The following is a 16,816-nucleotide window of genomic DNA, read 5'->3' on the forward strand; positions in this document are numbered from 1 at the left end:
CTCATAACCCCAGCCAAACCAGAACAAATTCTAGACCTCTGAGAGAGCAAACCCTCTGAGCTCGCTGCCACCAAGTCAGACTTTTAGCTGTTGCTCTAATTTTAATCACGTTATGGACTCTTTAGTTGTTGGTTGGATTAGGCAAGAAGAGGCTAGTGGTTAATCCAGACTGCAGAGACTAAGGCAGCCCTATTTCACAATCTCAAAATCTCTGTTAAAGCATAGTAAGCCTGAGCTGTCCCCCTGGGGAGGATGGAAAGTAAAGGTACATACTCCTAACTTTCTGTAGAGTCCCCGAAGATGATTTGGGAGTAGGCTAAATTGCTGAGAGCAAATGTACTCACCAATTCTACTTTGTTGCTTGCGTGAACCTTTGTTCTTTTCTGTTAATGAAAAGGGAGCACTGAGTAGAAAGTCTTCACGGGTAGCACAGTTTCAGCATGGACAATGTTAGGAGTAGGCTTTCCTGTGGAGCCTCTTCCAGTGCAGTTTCTCTTTGCTCCATAAGGTGAACCACCTAGAGCAGAAAGAGTAGTTCAGCATTCTTGCTCTTTCAGTCCTTTTCTCTGCACTGAAATTTCCAGACATACATTTCCTGCTGATGTTGATGGTATTGATTACATGTGAATTTTTAGTTTGCATTATAATGAAACTTACAAGAACATTTCTTGTAACTTGTTCAGCCACGGCCCTACAGTAGCAAGTCTCAATCACCATCCACCTCAACTGGACTCAATATACTTCTCTGAGATACATATATCTCTTCTGTGACTCCTTGCTAATTCTGCACACACATTTAGTTTCTTTATCCTATGCAGGGTACCCAGCAAACTTTATAACATGAGAGGTGAAAGTTACTTTTTGTTATTGGCATGAGCACAGGAAGATAAATGAAATTACATTAAAGGTAAAGAGTTATTTTAATGAGAAAATCAATTGCAGCAATAGTTAATTACTCCAAGCCCCCTCTGATTTTTTTTTTTCTTGACAAAGCACACAACATTTCTGTGCAGTGTTTGAAATTTACTTGCTTTTTTAGAAGACAGGTTTCTTTATGAGACTGGGAATACTTCACAATGGCTGATCATGGTTTTAAACAAAAAGGCTATAACAGCAAAATAAATAAAGCATATATTTCCCAGTATTATTTTTAAACCAAGCATGGTTGCTTGTTCATGTATAACTACTGTCCACAGCTCATACTACAATGAAAACTTGACTTCAGGTACTCAAGGCAGAAAATATCATGATCACAGTGTTACAGGACTAGGTTCCTGGTGTTATAATTAGCTCAAAGCACAGTATCTGAATTGAGTATAAAATACTGCATCTGTACTAATAGTTTTTAGTAGTATCCTGTGAGCAGTCTGTTTCCGTGACTGACAAGTCTTTAAGTCACAGATACTTCGAATTTTTTTCTCTATTGTGCTCTATTACATTAGGGGAAGAATTACATAAACTTGCTGGCTCAGTGCCACCAAGTTTTGTGTGTACATCTACATATATAAATTTATATTTATATTTGGATTTCTCCTGTATTCCTTTTCTGGTTAATTCAGTTTTAATCTGTTCAAAGTTATAAATTCAGAGAGAGGGAAAACTGATGTATTTTAAAATTGCTTGAACACTTTAAACTATTATATCTCTGGAACTTTCAAGACTGGTCAGTGGTGCTGTATCACCCAGTGAGAGGCTGGAAATCTTTTCTTTTGGGGGTATACAAAGCTTCTGTGTTCATCCATGTAGCCAGAAGATACTTCTGTTCCTCGGCTATCTACTGTCAGTGCTGTGTTTCAGACTGGTGCTGTTTTGGAGTTAAGTGAGGGAATTTCATAGCCGGTAGAAAGTTGGTAATACTTCCCTGATGATCCGAGTTTTTTAAATCGTTGGTGTTTACAAACCCTCAAGACATTTAGAATGCCAGTGAGGCCTTCAAAAATGCCAGTTTATCATATAGCTCTCTAATTCAACATGTGATCATGAAAACACTGTCATATTTCTCATAGGTAATAACATCTGACCCTCATTAGTGGCATAGCTAACATTCTTAACTTTGCATTTATAGATAACTACAACATTAGTAAATCAACTTGCCACAATTTTTTTTAAAATAAATATTCAACAAGGAATTAGAAAAATTCAGGTTTTAAGACAGCAGAATTCAGTCCTATAAAATCTAGAAATGTGGGTTTTATAACTTTATAATGGAAAAAGTCAACATCACAGTAGCAGGCTTAGGCCTTTATAGTGTAGTGGCATATATTCTACCAACCATCTATCAATCTATTCATCTTTTTGTCCGCGCTACAAATTAAATAATGGTCAAAACAGTGTGGGTAAAGCACTTTCCAGAGCTTTGATAAAAAGACATTCCCTGCTCCTGAAATGTTCATTAAAACTGTAAGATGTGTAAAATCTTCAAGTGAATACTTGGGAATAATCAGTTTCAGTAAGAAAATATTCAGAAATTGGAAATCTGATGTTTCCAATGCATGCAGATCTGAAAGAACTGTCAAACACCATTTAAATGGCAAAAATAACTCATTAAAAAAGAAAGAGGAAAAAATGGCTAGGTTTTTATTTTCAAGACAGAGGTCGTATTTCAAAATAACTCAATTCCTATTTAGGCACTTAAGTATAGGGCCAGATATTTTAAACTGCTCAGCAGGTAGCAACTCTTATTTCAGGGCATTGTGTTCAGATTACAGGATGAAGTCAGTATTTTATTTAGATGCCTAATATCCACTAATCATAAGATCATGACTGAGTCCAGCATTGTTTAAAAAATTAGAGTTAAAGGAAATAGGAAAGTCACAAACTTGTGATTTTTTCATTAATTTAATGACTTGTTGCACTGCATCTCTAATGACTCCAGTTCTGCAAGAAATGGTATGTGAGTGCAACTGAAGCTAATTTTCTGATATTTTGTTTCAAGAGTTCTCAAACAAAATAGTTTTTAGAAAGAGAGGAAGAAACCTTATTTTCTGGTTGTACAATAATTATTTCCATCTTACAAGGGTCTTCCATATTGGATGATAGGGCCCCAATCCTCCAGCCATTATGGAAATGTATTTGCAGGACCTTCAGTAAGTATATGCATAATCAGTGTTTCATTGTTCAATATTATAGGATGTTCTAGGAGCTGCATCAGCTGTAAGCAGACAGGAATATAATAAAAAACTATTTTAAAAATGCATGAAAATAAATAAGTTACAATTATTCACACTTTTTCTTAACAAAGTAACAGGTAGCCAATGAAATTATCAGGCAGGAGATTTAAAACAATCAAAAGGGAATGCTATTTTCATGCAGTGTGTAATAAAAGTGAAACTTGTTCCTACAGGATGTTATGGATAGCAAAAATACAAATGAGTTCAGTAAGTAATTAGACAAATTAATGGAGGAGACATCAATTAATGCTTATTAAATTCCAACTCTGAAAGTCTCCACTGGCTGACTGCTCAAATTTGTGATGGCAGCTTCTATACCATTCTATGTGTTTGAGGTTTTTTTAACTTTTCCATAAACATTCACTACTGGCCACTGCAGGAGATGGACTCAGCTGAATGGACTGTTGATCTCACCCAAAATGACAGATGCTTTTTGAAAGCACATGAACTTGCAGATCTGGAGGCCTACCTATACTATATTTTTATGTATAACGAAGAAGTTTTAAGGAATGCCTAGAGGGTTTTCATTGTGTTGGGGGGGGGGTTGCTATTTCCAAAGACTGGGATGTGGCCATTTAGGTAGTCTGCTTTCACCAGAAGAAAACTTTGAAAATGTACCCAATTAACAGTTTTTCAAGATATTTCTAGCACATTTTTCTGTAAAATACACAGAAAACATAATGTATATATCTACTTAATGTTTAAATGTGTACATAAATTTATGTGTCAGAGGTACTATAATATACATTAAATAATAAAATGTAAATCGTTAGCAATGATGATCTGAATTTCTTTTTTCCTTACATATAAGACATTTGTGTCATCGTTGTAGCCCTAATCCATATTCAGGTCTTCGTGTTTGGTGTGCAGTAATATGTAAATTACCTAGCCAGCTGCATTAAGCAGTGTTTGTTTATTCTATTTCTTTTGGCATAGCATATAACTGAATTTCTGCCAAAAATGTGGCTGCTTCAGGGAACACTGTTCGAGTAGAAGGAAGTTTTGAAAGGAAACGCACATGATAAGTCTTTACTCTGTGAAACAGTAAAATCAAAACAAACTTTCTGTTCATAAAAATATCTGTATTAATGTAAAATAATGGGCTTGTAAAATGCAATGAACAAACTGAATCTTTTTAGAATGCTCTGTTTACATTGGCTTTGTAAACAAGAATACAATGCTAAGGCAGTGATTTTTTTCATATGTGGGAAGGGTGACTAAAACTGGTGAAACATGAAAATGGAAAGTTTAAGAGAAATTATTTTAAAATGGCATATTAATCTCCCCTAACACATAGCATTTAAAAGCATTTAAATTTAGAAAGCAGTGAAGTTTAAGTGTTAAAAAAATTGCATTAATGATGCATAGAGCTATCTACTTATGCTTGCAGTCCTTTCAGTCTTCCAGTCTGACACTTCCTTTTTTATCCAGCCAGCTAATTTCCCCTCTTTTGTGAGGAGTAACTGTTTTCACACTAGTGCTTACCCAGCAAGCCTCCTCATTGTTTCATGGTTAATTATCTTCTTGAGCTTCACCTTCTCGAGTAAAGGGAGAAAGACGGGGCCTCCCCACAGCTCTAATGAAAGCTAGGTTTTAGAGATGCACTGTGTGAATAAATGCAGTGTCTGATCTACAACATAATAAATGAGTTCCTAAACTTTATGGAGTCACAGCTCATCCAGCAGGTTTAGTGAACAATGCAGAAAGATGCTTTATTTTAAAAATACTTTTTTATTTTTAAAAGGGGGGAAGAATATTGCTTCAGTGTGAAACCAAACGCCATCAACCGTTCCGAAATCTCTAAGCATTACAAAAAAGGTGCATGTCAAACATTCAGTTTCAGTTCAAACCTGAGCTGCTGCATGGAAGACTTTGAGCTCTATACTTTAAAGTTGTATATTAACAACACTTCTAACAATGTTACTACTAATAGCCCTGTGCCCCTCAGTTATTACAGCTCTTTGTAAACTCTTAGTACTCATTAGACTTTTCGTGCCTCACCAGCACTGAAAATAGCCGTTGTGGATAGACATAAAGCTTCAGTTTATGTTCCAATTTGAGCCCAGGTTTAAATGGTGTAACATTTAAAATAAACTCTCCTGTAACAGAAGAAAGTTGAACAATGGCAATAGTGGTTTTGTAATAATGAGGTACTTCCCCACTGTAATTTTGTCCTCAGCCAAACTAAGGCAGGTGAATATAAACCTCTCACCGTAACAAGATATGGGTTGTCCATTACTTGGTCTTCTTCTAAGTGAATTTCTACAAAGTATGCTTATGTTAAATCATTTCTCAGTTGACCAAACCAAAATGCACATATAACACTGGTACTTGAGACATTGCACAGGATTTATTCAACATCCTATATTAGACTGAAAATTCCAGTCCTTTTTTGCCAGCCAAGTTCAGGGCTGTGTTGGCATCTGTTATGTACAGAGGAAACTATAAACATCGTCACCTACCAGCGATGGAGAGAGGAAAAAAAATCTGGAAGTTCAAGGATGAGATGATCTTAGTGAAAGAGCTCTTCCTAGGGACCTCTTATACTTGGAGATAAGACCGGTGTTTCTATTTTGCAACATTTGAAAAGCAGCTCTTCTTAGATATAGGCTGTGTAATGGCAAGGAACAGTTGTATTGTTGTAGCTTCTAGGTGCTTTCTGTTGTAATTTTGATTCATCACCAGAAGAACTCTCTGCCATTTTTTGACAACTGTGGTGTTTAACTTAACACTTGGAAATCCATAGGTGGGCAGACTGTGCAAGTACGTACAATATGCAGCATTCTTCCAGCCTTTGACTTCACAATACATGCTTATTGACTCCCCTCTAGTCAATATCCCAAATTTACAGATGGTGAATCAACGACTTCAGGAAGTGCCTAAACTGAGATTACAAAGAAATTGTGTTGAAAATTTAAATAGAAGGAAAAAAGTATGTCCTTTTTGATAACATGAATTAGGCTAAATTTGGTAGTCTCTCAACTGCTTCATGAGGAGGAGAAACTGATGATAGAGCCAGATATTTTTCATGCAGTCCTGTTATTCATAAATAACAGATAAAGTCTCCCTTTCCAGTATACAGGAAGAATTTTTATTTAGAAATTCAAGCCTTTCTCCTCCAGCTCTGAGTGAGAAAACTTTCTTTCTAGGTTCCTCCCAAGGTCAAGCTCCCAAGGGCTTATGCCCTATTCTTTTGTACCTTATATCTAGCTGTTTCTATGGTGATTCTCACTCTTCAGTGTTTCTCACAAACACTCATTTCTGCTGAAACAAAGCTGTTAAAAACTCTGTGATTCCAGGTGTCCTGATGTGCCTGTTGTAGGCTGGAGATGGCTATTGTGTCTACTGAGTCCATTCATAGTGTCCACTGAGTTGTTCTGGTTTAACTGAGAATACACTGTTAAAGGAGTACCAGTTCCAATGTAAATCATACTAAATTGAAAGTTTTCTTAATGAGTATGCAGACCTCTTAACTAGTACAAAGACAAAGCAATAGTGATTTTATTATGCCACTGTGGCTTTGCTAATACAACCTTGTTTCATGAGCATCTGAATGCAGAATGCAACTGAGTTGCCGTTAATACAGGCCTACCAGTGAAAAATCGTGTTGAGATTCCGCAGTGTAGACAAACAATAGCTGGTTTTGGTGGATTTTTTTGTCTTAATCATAAAGACTTATCTTTGATTGGGTCAAATTCTGAGACTTGGCATGGATGAACTCCCACCAACTTGCATGGGCATGTATCTGAAGTAGAGTGCCAGGATTTGCTCTTTTCTGAACTAGGTGTGTATGGCAACCTTTTGGGGTTTGGGTAAAGCTAGGAATGTTTTTCTAGGAGTTTCATAAAGGGCTTGTGTTAGATTCTTGCACAAAGAAAATCATATATTCCTCTGAAGTAAAGGTGAGTCCAAAATGACATTCAGGGGCGAAAAAACCTGTCATGTAACCTCTTGACAGATGAAAAGAAAACTACAAAGCAGCAAAAACAACAGTCAGTAAAATATGCCATGTAGCCAAGTTTTCTCATCACAAAAAAAGCACAAAAAAAAGCCCAAATACACAACTTCGAATATAGGTCTGGGATTGTAAACCTATTTGGATGACAATATGATTCGATATAAAAATGTTATAGATGTTCTTCTGCTCTCTAGTAACATTTAAAGGGCTTCTTCAGCAAATGAGAACCAGAGATGTTAGAAAGCCATATGAGGATATGGTGGCAAAAAAAGAGGCCACTGCTTCCATAGAGGCTGGAAAATAGATAATAGGTAGTGTGTTAGCAGTGATACTCTGGGCACAGCGCGGGGACTAAACACTCTGAGTCCCTGTTTTTGCCTTGACCTGTGATAGAAGGTAGTTCCTGCAGGCCTTCTGCTGACACGGCTTACCTTCTGTTCCAGCCCAGCTTGTCTGAACCAGCTGGTGTGTTGGAAGGGCTGGAGCCTTTCACTCTTTATTTTGGCCATCAGGCACTGCGAGCACCTTACCAAGAAAGAAGACCCTCATAGGACTCATGTGCAGGCATGACTGACCCCAGAGTGTTACCTAGCATTATCAAGTGACATTTGAATAGCAGAAGAACGGTTAGAGAATGGCCAATTTCTCTGACTTTTATAATTACTTCTATGGCTAGTAGAGACTAGTAGTTTTCAGCTGGGCACCCTCTTAAAATGTCAGTGGAGTTATTTCATCTCTTGCTTAGAAGATGTGCCCACAAAACAGCTATCATGATAAAGAAAATTATCAGTTTTAAAACCTGGATATGACAATCCTATCCTCTAGTGCCACGCTTTCCCGTCGCGACAATCTAGGAGAAACGACGCATCTCCAGGGACTTGCCCTGGGGAGAAATGGACCAACACAGATACTGTGGATCAAGCGATTTCTCCGTTTAATTGCTGCGTAACATTTGGTTATATACCATAGCCATGCGCAAGCCATCTACTGATTGGTTAGCATGTGCTGTCCACGCGCCTAAAGCAATAGTTCGATTGGATAAGGTCTTCTGATCACGCGAATGATTCCTCCTGTCTTTGTCTTGCCTGGTGTCCTGTTTTCAGTCACGTAGGCCCATCTTGTTTAGCTTTTTGTGCTTATTTCATCAAACTTTGTAGCAACAGTTAGCCTTCGCTGCATCCTTGAGGCCTGCTGCTTGCAGGTGCCTCTGGCTCAGATTGAACAGCCCCATTGTGTCTCTTGTTCACTATGTATCTATTTTTCTAATTATCCCACACTCTAGACTTTTATTTCTGGGCATTATCAAGAACTTCAAACATCGTCATAAAGACAGGTACCTGAGCAATGGTGGAACCTCAGTTGTTCCCATAAGACCCAGCCTGCACTGAGACCCTTGCAGGTGACATCTGTGACTGCAGAGAGCAGAGGTGGAGTCCACGTCCTTCCTGTGGTACAGGAATCTGTACGTGCAACCACCCATGTAGGACCCTGGCAATGCGTGTGAGCATCCGTAACGCCTCACAGAAAAGCACAAGTTCTGCATGTGCAGGCTTGAGCATATTATTTCATTGAAGGAGGCAATAATAATTGTAAAATGAAGCAAAAGAAAGTGTGAACTATGTTTTGGATCTTATTTGTTCAGGAAATAAACATGTACCTTCTTCTTTTAACTGGTATTATAACAAATATGTGTGTTCATGATCAGTTTCTCTAGTGATCTGTGATAAAGCATACTGCTTCCATATATTTTGAGACCATATTGTAATGTGCAGGTCACTTCAGTATTATGCACATGGAATATTATGCATATGGTCATGCATATTAAAATGTTGGTGATGAGAAATAAGGACAGTTTTCTTGTGGGCTATGGTATAGGGAACCCCATCTAGAAAATGAACTGAAGTGAAGCAGAGGTGAAGTGTGTACTGTACACATGACTATTTCCCTCAGCAGAAGTACTTGGCATGCTTGCATTTTTCAAAAGACAAAATCATGTTTGTCTTCCTTGAATGTGCACACATTCCTGGAGATGGGGGATGGTTTTCTTCTCTTTCTCTTTCTTTTTCCCCTGGCCCCTAAGCGCAGTTGAGTTTGGATAATTTGTCCACAGCAACTGAAGGATATGTTGCAGGGGAGGGAGGAACAGAGTTTGTATTTATTATTGTAAAAGCTCTTTTTTTCATGTTAATTCCTTTTAAAAAATATAATGGTACGTAGGGGTTACATTACAGGCCTGTTTCACCAACACAAAGTATCTGTACTAGAGTAGCACATGCAAATGAAGCTGAAACAGAGAATCATTGTTTAATAAAATTTGCTGCAGATAAAGCAAAACTATCCGTGTTTTTAGTAAAAGAAACAAATGAAAAAATGCATTTTTGAGACTTTTCCTTAAAGAGCGCTAGGGTTGAGGAAATGTCTTTATGTGGCTTAATAATCTTATTTCTTCCCATTAACATTTTCAACAGATTATCTGTTTAACCATTAAACACCAACCCTACAAGCATTTCAGTGCACACCTAAGTTTGGTCACATGAGTTATCCCACTGAAATGGGAATACTGTCCTGAGCAAAATAGTTCAGGGTTCAAATTAGGAATAGCCAAACTCCTTAAAGTAACACTTTCAAATGCATTAGAACTAATTCAACCTTTCACTCTTCTGAGCCTGTAATTTAATTGATTCTGGCTTAATTATATTAGAAACTTTTCATGCAACAGTAAATGCTTCCTAAGTGTAGTTTATCTAGTGATAATATTTTAAAATAGGAATATGTATAATATTGGGCATCTTTTTGTTCTTACTGCAAAGTTATTTTTTACTTGCTTGGTCAAAACTATTTACATTCTTTTACTGTGAACCATGTGACCATCAAGATCTACTCTAGACTTTAGTGGTATTTAGTGTCTTTATAACAATAAAGTCACTCTAACCTACTTTAAAGATACCCATTTTTAGAAAGATGACATATACACACACGTATACACATGTATATGTGTGTGTATAAGCGCACACACATGTATACATGTGTATACATGTACACTCTTGCACATACAAAAACCAAGTTTCTAAATTCTGGGAAATTTAGTGCAATTAGTCACACCAGCTGGTAGCCAAAGAATTTTTGCCAGATGGAATGGTACCTTCGCAGCATGTTTTGTCACAGACTTCAGCAAGGCCAGGACTTGAGCATACAGGGCTCGCCCCATTGAAAGCCGAAGCTCTGTAGCACACTCAAAGCTTCTCTTTAATTGTAGTCTGTCTTATATTTGGAGACCAGTATGTCTGTCTGTGACAGACCCCTTTCTTGTTGGGTATTTGTGGTTCAAGAAGTGATACCTTGCACCAGGCTAGGTAGAACATCCTTTGGAGTGTGTAAGTGCAAACTCTGTAGGAAAGCCACATTCATCATTAACTGAAATGGGATAAAAACACATGGTGCAGCCCTCACATAAGTTTTACCAACTGGATATGGCAATAGAAGATTTGTTTGCTTTGTGTAAAACATGCATTATGCAATACTATACCTTTCTTTGGAATGAAAAACAAGACAGACAGGAGAAGAAACAACAGTATTTTTTCCCAGTAAAGCAAGCAATCAGAATTTAGCTCTGACACCAGCTGACACTTATGGTGTTGTACCTCCCGTCTGCTGTATAACACCAAGTAAAGGTTCAGTTTGGGGAATTTTAAATGTTCTATTGCCAAGACCTAATAATCTATTACTATCATGATAATTCTAATCCTCCAGCACCCTACCTGTGCACTGAGTAGCCTGATAAGGAGACATCTGCCATGAGAAAAATAGTCCTCAGAGATTCCTGATTTTACTTTGCTGCTGCTGTCAGTGCAAACATAATCTGGAGTGACACCACCTTCCATTCTTCACTCCAGAGATTTATTCAAGAGTCTGTATGGTGCTGCTCTCTCCAACAACTACCTCAATGTCTAAAGTCTCTTTCTGGTTTGAGCAGCTCGCTAAATTTTGTAAAAAAGAAAGGGAAAATATATACCCCTGCTAAAAATGCCAAACACAAAATATTTGTGACTTTAAGCTGAGTGGTTTGTTTCATAGTTAAAACTTGGTCTGTAATTGGGAAGGGCTGCCAATGTAGCGGATAATCACTGAAGTTGTACTTCAAGGGAGATGATGCTCATAAGAAAAGTAGTAATTCACTAATACCAATTCAGTCAGTTCCTTGGATAGGGAAAGCTATGCTGGTAAAATGACCAAATCTACATAAGAGCCTTTGCAAGTATAGCTGTGATAATCAGAAGAAAAAAAAAAAAATCAAATCCCTTACCATCATAGCTATGCCTGCAAAACTTCTGAGTCTGCACCAGGCCTCAGAAAAGCATGTGCATTTGAAGAATAAAAAATAGGCTTTGAAGTGAGGAGCACTCAGTGAAGATGAATGGGCTGAGGTCACAACTCTACATGTTTTATTGTTTTAGTCCATCTGACTTGCAGAACAAACAAGGCAGCCAAGTGCTGATTTACAGGGGGAAGGTTATCTTCCTGACCAATAAGGACCAAATGTTTTGTTTTTGAGAAACAAAATCAGATTCTATGGAACATAAAATCCTTGGAACCTGCTGCTGATTTCCTGCCTTCGGGAATTTCTTTTTGCAGCTGGCAAAAGCTTAAAACAGTAAAATTGTGCAGTTTAGGAAGCTTTTCACAGCAATGTCTTCCTAATGCTAAGTACAACAACGTCGTAAAACATGCCACAGACAAAATGAGTAGTTGTAGCTGATTTCTTGTTTAATCTAACAGGTTTTCAAACTAACTAATTATTGTCATTCTCTTGTACCAGTTTTTACTTGCAGGTTGGTTAAGGGTTAACTAAAGTTGGGAGACTGGGTCCAACTAAGTACTAGCCAGGAACCATTATGAAAACATGGCAAACTGGAAAATCCAAATATGGATTTCTGAACTCCACAATGTACAGAACTGCTCTGATAGCTCTAGTTGTCTAGCCAATGGGTGTTTTCATGGGAATTTAACATTTAAGCTATCACTAACCAGTATCTCACAGGGAAAAAAAAAGGTTTCTAACTAATTTACTCCATAAAAGCTTTGGCGTAGGTATGTCCACAAAGACCCTGTAGCCTTGAACATTAGACATGACAGATGCTCAAAATCCCCAAACCCTCCTAACCTGCCAAGGAGGAAAAAATTCTTTGGCACCTGTATTTCTGCCCATGATTATGTGCAATATCTTAACACAGCTGCAGTACTCATGGACCTACCTTACAGCTAAGCCCAATGAAGCATGAGGACACAGATTTATCTTACATGGAGAATGTCTTGGTTTATCAAATATATTAATAATAGTATTACCCTGCTGAATGGTGGATAGCTACTCTGCCCAATTTAGAGAAAATAATTCTTCCTTATGCCTGTTGAGTGTTTTAGCCATTGGTCTACTGGACATACTGGGATGTGATAGCCCTTGTGTCTTGCACAGAAACAGTGCCACCTACATCCATAATTAGACACTGGAGCAGAGATTTGGACCTATCTGTGCCTCTTGCCAGTTAAATGTGCTAAACACTGCACTGCAGGATAAAATTCTCCTCATCTACCTATGACCCAATTAATAATTAATTGTTTTATGTAAAATGAAACAGGAGAAGCAGGCTCCTTTTCAGAACAGCATGTAGGTAGGGCTTCTCCTGAGAGAATGAGAACCTGGTTCATGTCTCTTATGCCCAGTCTGGCAAAATGTCCCATGCCCAAAATCAGTGCCCAAACTATTGAGCTGTTGGAGAACATCCCATGATTGGGAGGCTGAGCAGCTTTAGCTCCTACTTCAGAGAGAGAGCTCCCAGCTGAGAACTGAAGTCAGAGATACATGCCTTCCCCTGCACAATTAACCTTGGCTGAGTCTTGATGAATCTAAGTCAGTAACTAAGTTGTGTACAATTGCACTTCATTGGACTACAGCCTCATTTTATCTGCTTGTATTTCAGTAACTTTGTAAGTTTGTTGTGATTTAGATTGCTGTTTGGCGTGTGATCAATGCTGTATTTGAAAAACAAAACTTGCTCCAAGAAAGCTCAAGAGAGCGAGAGAACAAGAGATCATAGTTGAAAGTTTTTTTGGAAAAAGTGCCTGATTTTCTGGATACAGTGATCATTGTTCAGCTGTTAAGATGACTTAAACTAAACAATTCTACATTAGTTAACTCTTCTATTACAAGACTTATTGGATAAGCAAAGTCTTCCCTAAAATGGAGGCCTCTCAATAAATAGAAAAATAAAGTAAAATTAATTTATGCTCAGAGAACCAGCCCCAAAATCATGGACCACTTCTGTCTTATTTTGAGGGGTTTAAGGTGAGTCAATACTGTTGGCCACTTGACACATCACATTTGAGTAAGAAATGTTGTCAGGGTGTTCTTCCTCTCCCACATGTGTTTCTAGAAGGAACAATTCTTGATACTATATGTTCTGAGTCATGATAGCAAATATTACTGGAAAGTTACAAAAGTCTTAAAAAGAGCAAACTAAGTTCAGCTCAATTATTTATCAGTCCTTTCCCAGAGAAAGGTGTCAGCACAGACAATATTTGAAATTCATGTAGTATTTGATTAGACTGATTGATTGTTCTTACAGCTGAAGATATTAACATTCATTAGTCTTACTTACTGGTCATTAATACTGCCTTTATTATCAAGTAAAGAATAAATAGAAATTCTAATAAAAAATTCTCAAGTCTTGTGATTTCCAGTCCATTAGATCTGTTGTTTTAAGGCTGACAACACAAAAGTTTGTTATAAACATTTCAAAAATACTTTAATAAATCCTTTATATTTTAACTCTTTTAAACTTAAGCAGGCTAAGAGACATTCTCATATATCCAACATAATAAAGCACTAATCGCATGGTTTTTACTAACACACTATCACACTCTTATGTGATTCTGCAGAATGGTTAAAACTTGTTACATATAAAATGACTAACCACAATTAACCTCTATTAAAGAGATTAAAGTCAAATTTCTGTATTATATTTTGACAGGAAGTAAGAAAAAACTCTAAGAAGACTAAGAAATCATGTAAAATTTAATAGGTTTCATTTTAATTGATCATTTTAATGGTACACAAAATGTAACAAAATTAAAAGCCTGTTAGTGGTCATTGTTCCAAAAATGCACTTTACTTCCATTAATTTACTTCTATGATTTCAGTGGAAGCACATTTAAAGTACAGTTGTAAATATTTTTAATCTTTGACTTTTTTTTTTTACAGGAGCCTCTGAACGTGATTGATCCCAGTTTGATGGATCTAAATGGTCCAAGTGAAGATGCACTAGAATGGGATGAAACTGACATAAGTAATAAGCTGATCAGTATTCATGAAGACTTAAGTGATCCTGATCAGGAACTCAAGAAGGATGATCTAAGCCAGAAACCTACTTCAGGAGGATGTGGTGATAATGATGTGAATGAAGACAAAAGTATCAGTGATCGTGGAAGTCCTCTTTATTGTCCCAGCATTACTTCCCCTCCAAATCCTCACATCTATCAGGTCTATAGTCTTCATAATATTGAATTATCAGAAAAAAAACACATGCCTTTTTTGAAAAAAACATCCAAACTCTCCAATGTAACACAGTCTAACATTTTAAACAAAAGTCTTAGTAAAGACTCATCATTTTCATCTACCAAATCCCTGCCAGATCTAATAGGGGGAACCACACTGGCAAAACCATATAACTATATGTATCAGAGTGGAAGCATAAGCAGGCATTCTGAGAGTGAGAGTGGCATAGTGAGTGAATGTGATACAGAAACTACAAATAATTCAGAAATTTTTTTGCTAAATGATATTGAAAGCACTCAGAGTAATCCTGAAATTGGGCATGCAGAAACTCAAGTGGATGATATAGTTGATGTAATAAAACAAAAAATAAAGCAAGATGAAGAAGACCATGCTAGTCTCTCAGATGATTTCCAGTTGGCACCTTCTGCATGTTGTAGAACTGAAAATGGTGAGGATTTGGACAGCATTACCATGTGTAACCCTGTTTGTCTAGAAGAACTGCAAGGAAAACATGATGTGTTTACATTTTATGATTACTCATATCTTCAAGGCTCCAAATTCAAATTACCAATGATAATGAAACAATCACAAATTGAAAAAACACATACAGCGGGCAGTTTGTTTCATGGTATTTGTCTTGATAAAATACCTGGTAAATCTGAACATAAGGCTGGAGAGTCACAACCAGATGGGTTTATTCATGACCATACTCTGGCAAGTGTCCCTGGAGAATCAGATCCCAATTCCTGTAAATCTGCAGAAACTGTAAGAAAATTAACTGTTACAGAGAGTACAAGACAGGTTTCAACTTTATCTCGTAGTTCTTCATTAGAATCTCTGTCTGTAGTAGGTGATTTGTTCAGCTCAGGTATTTTTAAAGGTGGAGACGGTCTTCAGCGAAGCACCTCTTTGGAGAGCTGGCTGACTTCCTACAAAAGCAATGAAGATCTTTTTAGTCATCATGGCTCAGGAGACATAAGTGCAAGCAGTGATTCTGTTGGAGAGCTCAGCAAAAGGACATTAGATCTTTTGAACCGCTTAGAGAATATCCAGAGTCCTTTAGATCAAAAGATAAAGCACAGCATCTCTGATATAACACTCCAAAGTAGCTCTCAAAAAATGTCTTTTACTGGACAGCTGTCTCTAGACATTGCATCCTCAATCAACGAAGACTCAGCAGCTTCTCTCACTGAACTCAGCAGCAGCGAGGATCTTTCTCTCTGCTCTGAAGACATTGTACTGCACAGAAATAAAATGCCAGATTCAAATGCATCATTTAGAAAACATCTTAATAGATCTGTAGCTGATGAGAGCGATGTCAATGTCAGCATGATTGTTAATGTCTCCTGCACTTCTGCTTGTACTGATGATGAAGATGACAGTGATTTGCTTTCAAGTTCCACCCTTACCTTAACTGAGGAAGAGCTAGGTATCAAAGATGAAGATGATGACTCCAGTATAGCAACTGATGAGGATATTTATGAAGAATGCAATTTAATTTCAGGACTTGATTATATAAAAAATGAACTCCAGACTTGGATTAGACCAAAATTTTCTTTGACAAGGGAGAAGAGAAAAAGTAACCTCAGTGATGAAATTCAGCACAATAAAGTTAGTAATGAGACATCAAAAGCCACAGATACATTAAGCATTGAAACACTATTGAATGGTTCAGTACAGAAAATATCAGAAAATAATGGCAATAGTAAGAACGTACCACGTGAACGTGAAAAAGGGACAAAGAGTCACCTGATGAAAGATATCTCTCAGGTTGTGAAAGATCAGCTTGTGGATGATATGGAGAATGGCAATGTTGGAAATACTATTGGCAGTCAAAAGGAAGGTCTTGTTAGAACATCAGCAACTCCCCAAACTCATGCATCACTTGGTGTCAGAAAAGCTGAAAATGAATGTTGTGTCTGTGAAGCATTTACAGACAGTTCAGATGATTCACATATGGATGGCAAGGAGACTGTTCTGTCATCAGATGGATCCAGAAACCCTCCGAAAGAATGTCAAAGACATCTTCAGCCTGATCATCACTCTCTTGCTTCCTCTCCTGCTAAAAAGCCTTGTCTTGAATCTTCCTCAGAAATTAATTGTGTAGACATACAAGATACAGCTTTACAAACATCCTTA

The 16,816-nt window shown here is 37.4% G+C and overlaps 1 protein-coding gene across 1 annotated transcript in view; it reads left to right on the top strand.

Annotated features, from left to right (window-relative positions):
- AKAP6 (A kinase (PRKA) anchor protein 6) overlaps positions 1–16,816 on the top strand; it is a 226,514-nt gene that overhangs the window by 208,699 nt on the left and 999 nt on the right. Inside the window, exon 12 of the mRNA XM_010574289.1 lies at positions 14,384–16,810. Within this exon, the coding sequence (XP_010572591.1) occupies positions 14,384–16,810 (2,427 nt within the window). The remainder of the gene's footprint in view (positions 1–14,383; positions 16,811–16,816) is intronic.

Source organism: Haliaeetus leucocephalus, unplaced genomic scaffold (assembly GCF_000737465.1).
Source record: "Haliaeetus leucocephalus isolate CR32 unplaced genomic scaffold, Haliaeetus_leucocephalus-4.0 Scaffold417, whole genome shotgun sequence".
Taxonomy (NCBI): domain Eukaryota; kingdom Metazoa; phylum Chordata; class Aves; order Accipitriformes; family Accipitridae; genus Haliaeetus; species Haliaeetus leucocephalus.